This window comes from Prunus persica, chromosome G5, assembly GCF_000346465.2.
Source record: "Prunus persica cultivar Lovell chromosome G5, Prunus_persica_NCBIv2, whole genome shotgun sequence".
Classification (NCBI taxonomy): domain Eukaryota; kingdom Viridiplantae; phylum Streptophyta; class Magnoliopsida; order Rosales; family Rosaceae; genus Prunus; species Prunus persica.
This window is the reverse complement of record NC_034013.1, coordinates 13,476,583-13,484,626: the sequence shown is the minus strand read 5'-3', so window position 1 is coordinate 13,484,626 and position 8,044 is coordinate 13,476,583. Positions and strand designations below refer to the sequence as shown.

General features: G+C 38.6%; 1 protein-coding gene across 1 annotated transcript; it reads left to right on the top strand.

Annotated features, from left to right (window-relative positions):
* LOC18776645 (protein MICRORCHIDIA 7) lies at nucleotides 1,164-7,805 on the top strand. The gene is made up of 20 exons (XM_020564906.1): nucleotides 1,164-1,762; nucleotides 2,179-2,253; nucleotides 2,335-2,369; nucleotides 2,460-2,538; nucleotides 2,643-2,735; nucleotides 2,825-2,909; nucleotides 3,424-3,499; nucleotides 4,339-4,467; nucleotides 4,574-4,672; nucleotides 4,774-4,875; nucleotides 5,190-5,351; nucleotides 5,435-5,530; nucleotides 5,693-5,744; nucleotides 5,826-5,937; nucleotides 6,037-6,110; nucleotides 6,232-6,680; nucleotides 6,778-6,869; nucleotides 6,992-7,079; nucleotides 7,207-7,329; nucleotides 7,414-7,805. The coding sequence occupies exons 1-20, from the start codon at nucleotides 1,345-1,347 to the stop codon at nucleotides 7,498-7,500; spliced, it is 2,526 nt and encodes an 841-aa protein (XP_020420495.1). The 5' UTR covers nucleotides 1,164-1,344; the 3' UTR covers nucleotides 7,501-7,805.

The following is an 8,044-nucleotide window of genomic DNA, read 5'->3' as shown; positions in this document are numbered from 1 at the left end:
CCTGAAGCATATCAGCCACGTCCTTGAAGCGCCTGAGATTGAGCAGAGACCTGGCTTTCAGTTCAAGGGCTTGTTCCAGGCGAGGCGAGATGGCCAGAGCCGCGTCCAGGAGCCCCACAGCCGAAGCAATCTCGCTCTGTTCATAAGTCGTTGGATTGCTGGGCCATATTGGACTTGTGGTGGGGTCTGAGCTTTTTTACTCTCTTCTTCTCTGGGATTTCAAGAGAGAGAGAGCAGAGAGAGTGGTCTGGTACAGAAAAATTGGGTTTTTGGGGATTTGAATTTAAATGGGTGAAGGACCTGGCAGCTCTAAGAGCGGATCTGCAAATCTGAGAACTCATTTTCAATAGCTTGAAAATTGCTCAGAGGAAGAGAGTGTATCAGTTGTGTTTTTCTAACTGGGTTTCATCATAAAATTCAGCTGGTATTGTTTGAACGAAATCGTGCTGATAACGTGTTATAAATCTAGAGGAATTGGAGAGGGAATTGAGATGGAGAGAAGAGAATGTTTTCTCTCTATTCATATCTCTGTCAATCTTAGTATTCTCAATCTCATATTACAAAGGAAGGGTGTGAACCCTTTTGTAGGCAAAGCCTCTTCCAAGTGGAGGTGGGCTCCACCTTATTATTTACAACAGTTCCCAATTTTTTCCTCAATTTAATTTTCTTTTTCAATTTTTAATTTTAATTTTATTATTGATTAATGAAGAACAAGATAATCGAACTTAAAAAAAGAAATACCACTAGAGAAATTGTATAACTTATGTAGGACCCACACATTGAAAAAGTTGAAGTACACACCCATAATCCCCACTTCACTTTTTGGGTTGTTTGGCCATTTATAGGCATTTCGAATACAAAGGCAATATAGTAAGTTGTTGGGAGGGCGAGTTATATGGTAGGTATAGTTGGGCACGATGTGACATATGGTGGGCATCCATTACATATAGTTTATAACATAATCCATAATCGACTTGTATTAGTCAATTGTATTAACAATTAATTAAGGAGTATGGTCCCTACATATAGTTCAATTATAATTTACCAAATCAGGAATGAGCCAGAACCACACCTGTTACCACTTATATTGACCCAACCACTAATTTTTGTCCTAATTATTGGGTGTGTGTGTAATAATATGAGTTGCAGTTGGATTCCCGTAGACTCGTCCCCAGAGCAGTATCCCACCCGTGACTTGATGATCTTCGCATCAACAAATAAAAAAGAAAAGTTTAAAGCTCAAAACTCAAAAGAGTGCAGAGGGAAAGCGGAAAAGAAAAAAAACCTCCATAAATTCTGCTTTGTTGTTCGCCTTTTGAGTTTCCTGTTTTCAAGCTATCAGCCATGGAAGCCACGGTGAAGCAGGAGCTTCTGGAAACTTCTAATGTTCCACATCCTACGGGGAAACCAAACGGCGTCACTTCGAAGGTGGTGCCACCACCAGGGTGGGTAATCGATCTGAGCACGAGTAGTAGCAGCAGCAGCAGTAGCGGCGAGTCGGACTCGGACGATTCGGACGATGTCGGAGGCGTTTCGGGGGGTTTGGCGAAGAAGAGGAAGCGAGACGGGATGGGTGTCGTTTTGCCGGTTGGTTTTCTGAGTCCTCTGCCGCCGGAGGGGGTGGCGCCGATGCTTCCGGCGCCAGATGCGGCTGTAACGCGCGTCGAAAATACTGGGGTGGTCAGTCGGCCTAGATGTAAGCAGTTTTGGAAGGCTGGGGATTATGAGGGAGCTCCTTGTGGCAACTGGGAATCTACTGCTGGTAATCTAAAGCTCTCTCTCGCTCTTCAAAATCTGCTACATTGTTCTCTTTGTGCTTCTTTTTTCTTGTTTTAGAAAGATTATCCTTGTCTTTGTTTATCTTTCGGTTGAAACAAATTACTATAATTGGTCCCCGCCTACGGATCATCCGACAATTTTCACAAGTTTTTACTATGATCTGTTTGGTCACCGATAAAATTTTAAATATTTTCGTCCTACGGATATGGAGACAATATGATGGAAGTTTACTGCTTCACTTAGTTAAAAGAATCCTTCTTGACATGCAAGAGTGGGTTTTGCTTTGACATGGGGTCTATTGCCCAAATTGAAGAGTGTAGCATGATTAATGGTGCTTTTATATGGATCAAGCACGGCTGCAAATATGATATTTAACAAAGTTTACTTTTAAATATGCAGGTGGGATGGACCATGTCAGGGTTCATCCGAAGTTTTTGCATTCCAACGCAACAAGCCATAAGTGGGCTCTTGGAGGTAAATTTAATCGTTCCTGTGTAATGCTGGATTTTGACCTCTATGCTTAATGCTTGAGTGTAACCCTGTGATGTTTTGCAGCTTTTGCAGAGCTCTTAGACAATGCGTTGGATGAGGTAGCTTTTCGTTCATAATTTTCGTTATGTTTTTGTGTGCATGGGTTTTTTTCATCACTGCTTGGACCTATTTCTTCATTTTATCCACAGGTTTGTAGTGGTGCGACATATGTTAACCTAGATATGGTTGAAAATAAGAAAGACCAAAGCAGAATGTTGCTGATTGAAGGTATTTTTCTGTTGGTTGTATTTCGGAGAATGCTAAGAGGTTTTACTTTTATTCATAATTTCTATTATTTTTTTGTTGGGAAATCCATTTGATGTGTATTGCAGATAACGGTGGTGGGATGGATCCCGATAAGATGCGGCACTGCATGTCATTGGGGTATTCTGCGAAAAGCAAAGTTGCGAACACTATAGGACAATGTATAACACCAGTATTAAACCAAAGTGTCTCTGTTTTTCTATTTATAGATATATCTCCCAAAAATCATGTTAGTTGCTTGTTTATGCAGATGGAAATGGTTTTAAAACAAGCACCATGAGGCTCGGAGCAGATGTAATCGTGTTCTCTCGTTGCAATGGAAAAGATGGAAAAAGGTTTCTTTCTGTTCATATTTGTTTATTGTTGTTTCTTTCACATTGCTTTTCCTGTTTGGTTAGTAATGGTAATTTTCTTTAGCTTATGTGGAAAGATGGATGGATTTATGAATTTGTAGTTGCATGTAAGGTTGAGAAATAATGATTGCTTATAGACTTTTCTGCTTCCATCTCTTGTATCCACTTTGGCATGGAGAATGACTGTCTATAAAATGAGAATGATTAATTATCTTGGAACTATTAAGCAGTCTAATATGTATATCATTTGTTGCTCAAGTGGATTTAGACCTGTTATGGTGAATGACGCTTGTTTTCAGTTTTTGTGACTGAAGCAGTATTAGTTAAAACCAGTACTTGAAAAAAAAGTGTGAAGACAATTATGTTATTTTGTATTTATGGTCATAGTTACCACTTTTCTCTCTCTTTTATTAAAAAAAATCCATTTTTTTCCTCTATGCTTTTATTAATTTTTCTACTTCTGAAACTCATTGAGACATGTTGACATTGATTTTAGTGCAACACAGAGCATTGGATTGCTGTCTTACACATTTTTGAAGAGCACGGGAAAGGAAGATATTGTAGTTCCCATGGTAATGACATTTAACCCTTTCTATCTCATGGACTTCATACATAGTCTCAAGTCTTTTTGTTTATTCGATGAGACTTCACACGTATTCAGTTGTCACATCAGTGAGGTAGGTCGGGATTTAACTGTTAATTGGAACTTAAAAAGCTGTGCTAGAATCAAAAGGGATAACTTTATCTTGTGAGGTGCACGTTTTGAGGCATCATTGATGTATAAACCTTTTTGGGTTAGGTAAATATGTAGTTTTGCATCCATCTCTTTTTGAGCACCTTTGGTGGATTGCATGTTCACAACCTCAGGCATGAGTAGTGGTCGGCGAATAGGTGGTGTACATCCACTTCTATCACACCAGTCCTTAACAGTCTCAGCATGAACAATTTGATTTTAAGGATGTTTCATCGAGGATGTTAGCTGGGGTTTTTCTTTGTTTATATAATGAGTTTGCCCACAAGGTGTTTGGTATGTTTTGAGAGAAGAAAGAAGTAGGATGTTTGACAGGGTGGATCATTTGGTTTTAGTGGTGGAGGATAATTTTTTGGGGATACTGTTTTTTGGACGTAATTCTTTGTTGTAATTGCTGTTAGATTTTACAATTCCTTTGTTTTTATTACCACTTGAGTGCTCGTCTTTTGGATTTTCAATAAACTTATACAAATCCCTCAAAAAAGAATCATTGCTTAAGTTACATGCTGATCCTTTATCAGCAAAGCAACCATAATTTGTAGATGTTCGCTTGTTTGTATTTTGTTAAGATGGAATATGATTAGTGCGCTTTCTTATTTATTGCTAAGTTAGCATACCTGAATAAAATGATGTCTTCTGTTGTGTGCATGAAATGAAAAGCTTGATTATGAGAGAAGACAAGGGGCTTGGAGCAAGATGTTACGATCCTCTCTAAGTGATTGGAACAAAAATGTGGAAACAATAGTTCAATGGTCACCATTTTCTAATGAAGAAGACCTGCATCATCAGGTACTTCAATACTGTTGTAGGGCTTATACCAAATTGGTAAGATGGTATGGAACTATCTTATGCAGATTTTTTTGTCATTGATTTTGTTATTTTTACTACTGTTTAGTTCTATATGATGAAAAACCATGGCACCCGAATTATCATATACAACCTTTGGGAGGATGATGAAGGACAGCTGGAGCTGGATTTCGATGCTGATCCACATGTATGTTGATTCATGAGTTATATATATATATATATATATTATCTTTTTTGTTCCAATGGCTTTGCTATTCTAGCAGTTATATATGGTGTCTGATTTTGCAGGATATTCAAATTAGAGGTGTCAATCGAGCTGAAAAGAATATACAAATGGCTAAAGAATTTCCCAACTCTCGTTTTTTCTTGACCTACCGGCACTCATTGAGGGTAAAGTCAAATTTCACCATCCTGGTTGCCCAACTATCATTTCCCTGTTCTTGATTGGGTCTTGGACCAGCGTTCAGAACCCTATATTATACAACAACCCTCCCCCACTCCTCTAGTCAGAGTCTTTGACTACATTATTTATTAGTCTAAGGTTAGATATTTTTTTTCCATATTAAGAATTAGGAGAGATTAGAATAAGAAATAAACTGAGTGTTGAGTGAAAAGAATTTTGTAACATGGGTCCTGTTCTATTTTTAAGACAGAATTAGTCTATATGTCAACTTTATTAATATGTTTCATCATTTTGACTCCAGAGCTATGCATCAATTCTCTATTTGCGGCTTCCTCATAACTTCCGAATCATTCTTCGTGGGAAGGATGTTGAGCACCACAACATAGTGAATGATATGATGATGTCCCAGCAAGTCACATATCGGCCACAGCCTGGTGCTGATGGGATTCCAAAGGAGTCAAATGTAATGTATTAAAAAAAATTAATTTACTAATGTTGCTTACTTTTTCTGTTGTCTTTCTAATGGCATGCAACTCTCATAATCAGATGGTTGCCGTTGTCACCATTGGGTTTGTGAAGGATGCAAAACATCACATCGATGTTCAAGGGTTCAATGTTTATCACAAAAATCGACTGATTAAGGTATTTTTAGTTTTAAACTTCATTATTTCTAAGTTTGTTGCCTTTTCAATGAAGTATTCACTCTTGGATTTCCTGTTTGAGCAATGATCTTTACATCAGTATTTAAGCACAAGTTGATAAACTTTGGAAGTTTTCTTACACGAAGTTCTTTTTTATACCCAGCCATTTTGGAGGCTTTGGAATGCTGCAGGAAGTGACGGCCGTGGTGTTATAGGTATTGTTTATGGATTCAAGTTCCCTCACTTAAAATCTTAGCTGAAGTTGAGCTTTCTTCTGAGGCATTTTATTCTTGCAGGTCTCTTAGAAGCCAATTTTGTTGAACCAGCACATGATAAACAGGGTTTTGAGCGTACAACAGTTCTTTCAAGACTCGAGGGAAAATTGATAACTATGCAAAAGAATTACTGGTTTGTGCTTTAGCTAATTGCGAACAATGCGTCCATACTTCTATGGGTTGCTTTGTTGTTTTGATACTCACAAATGGACATTCACTACTGCATATATAGGAATAATTATTGTCATAAAATTGGCTATGCTCCAAGGCGTAATAAGAAGCTTATCAACGGCTCTGCAGATAAAGGTATGTCATGGACCCTGCATTCTTTTCGGCAGCCTTTCTTTTTGCTGTGGTCTATGCAGTTTGTAGTGATTCAAAAATTCATGTCAACCTTGTCAACTCATAAACATTTTGTTTCTTGTAGTGACTTCTGATTATTTTCCTGAAACTTCTCCCTCTAAAACGAATGGTGCTACTAAGTCAGGCAGCAAGAGACCATTATCAGTTCCTGACAAGCTCCGTTCACATGCATTTCAGAAAGTTGATTTAAAATCTTCAAAAAGATTTTCTAAACAAGCGTACCATGGGCATGCGACTGTACATATTTCTGATGAAGGCACACATAGAGTGCAAACGCCCACAAAATCTGGGGAAGGATCATCAAGTTCTTCTGAACCATCACCACCTTCGACAGCCATGTCTGATAAGCAAGAAAATGACAGTAGTCATAAGGGATTTGCTACTAAAAAAGATTCCGGGAAAGATGGCCAGGGTGTGACTCGGTTATCTTCATGCACGGAAGATATTCAGTCTCAGCAAGATTGTTGGCCATGTGGGGGAACCAATCTGCCCACCTCACGTTCCAAGTCAAAGGTTACTTCCAGTCATTTCAGTTCCACTTATTGCTTTGCATTAGATGGTTATATTTCTGATGATAGGCTTTTGCTAATGGATTTTGTTCAATTGGCAGGGGAATAATGTCAATGGTGATTGTTCTGTCTTGGAGGGTGATTTAGGCGTAGTGGAGCAATTGAGAAAAGAGAATTGTGAACTGAAGGAAAGGTACTTGTTCTGTCCTTTTCACCACTACATATAAATATTTGTACGTCGCTTTATGTTTGCTTCAGTACTGTATCACCTTATTATTACTTGGCAGTCATCGTCAGCTCTTTCCTTCTATATAGATTGGAGAAAAAGGATGGGGCAGCTTCAGCTGATTTGCTGCAGGACTTGCAGTGTGAAAGGGATAGGTGCAAGTCACTTGAAACTCAGGTATTCATCGGCCTATATTATCTATTCTCACCGAGAGGCTGGAAAAGTATGAAGTAGATCAAAGTAACAGATTGTTCTCTTTGCATTCTATTTATATTTTATCATTACTTCCTGGTCTTGTGATCAGCTCCAAGCGGCACAACAAAAAATTGTGGAAATGAACAAGGAACAAGACACTCTAATTGGGATATTCTCCGAGGAGAGGGAACGACGAGACAATGAAGAGGCCAATTTGAGAAAGAAGCTGCAGGTCAGCCCAGTTTGAGTAGTGTTTTGTTCACATGTTTCACTTTTTAAGGTAGTCTTCCCCCTTATTTGCTTGCTGTTTTTTTAGGATGCATCCAATACGATTGAAGAATTGCTGGACAAGGTAAGGGCACTGGAAGTAATGAAGTCTGCTAATTTCAAATCCAATAGATAAGCCCTCTCGCCATTGTATTCAGTAGGTCTTTAGGACGCGGCGGAATGTAGTTTGACCTGAATTTCAGAAGTAGCCTAACGTAGATCAGGAATTCTTTGGATGGTTGGTGAACATGCCCAGCCTTCTTTCTCACTAGTGCCTTGGTAGATGTTGTAATGCAAAAAGATAGCAAAGAGAGGGGTGATATGAACTATGTAAGCATCAATATGTGATGGTTTTTTGTGCCACCAAGATTTGGATCAGAATGATGCGGTGTAAGTATTGTATAGAGTACAGGGGTTTTATATCTACTCTTTTTCTTCTCCTCCCGTTACATCGTCTTTTCATTCTCTGAGTAATGTTGGGCTTTAGAATTATAGACACCCTCGAATTTCGCTAGGGTATTATAAATCTCATCATGAATTGGGCTTTGCTGGTGGAACTTTTCAAATTTTTAATAGGTTCGACCCAAAATTCAATAGATAAATTAGAAGTGGACTATCTATTTCGACCCAAAAGAAAGGTAGAAGTGTAGGTTTTGTTTTGGAGTGTTCATGGAAGTGTT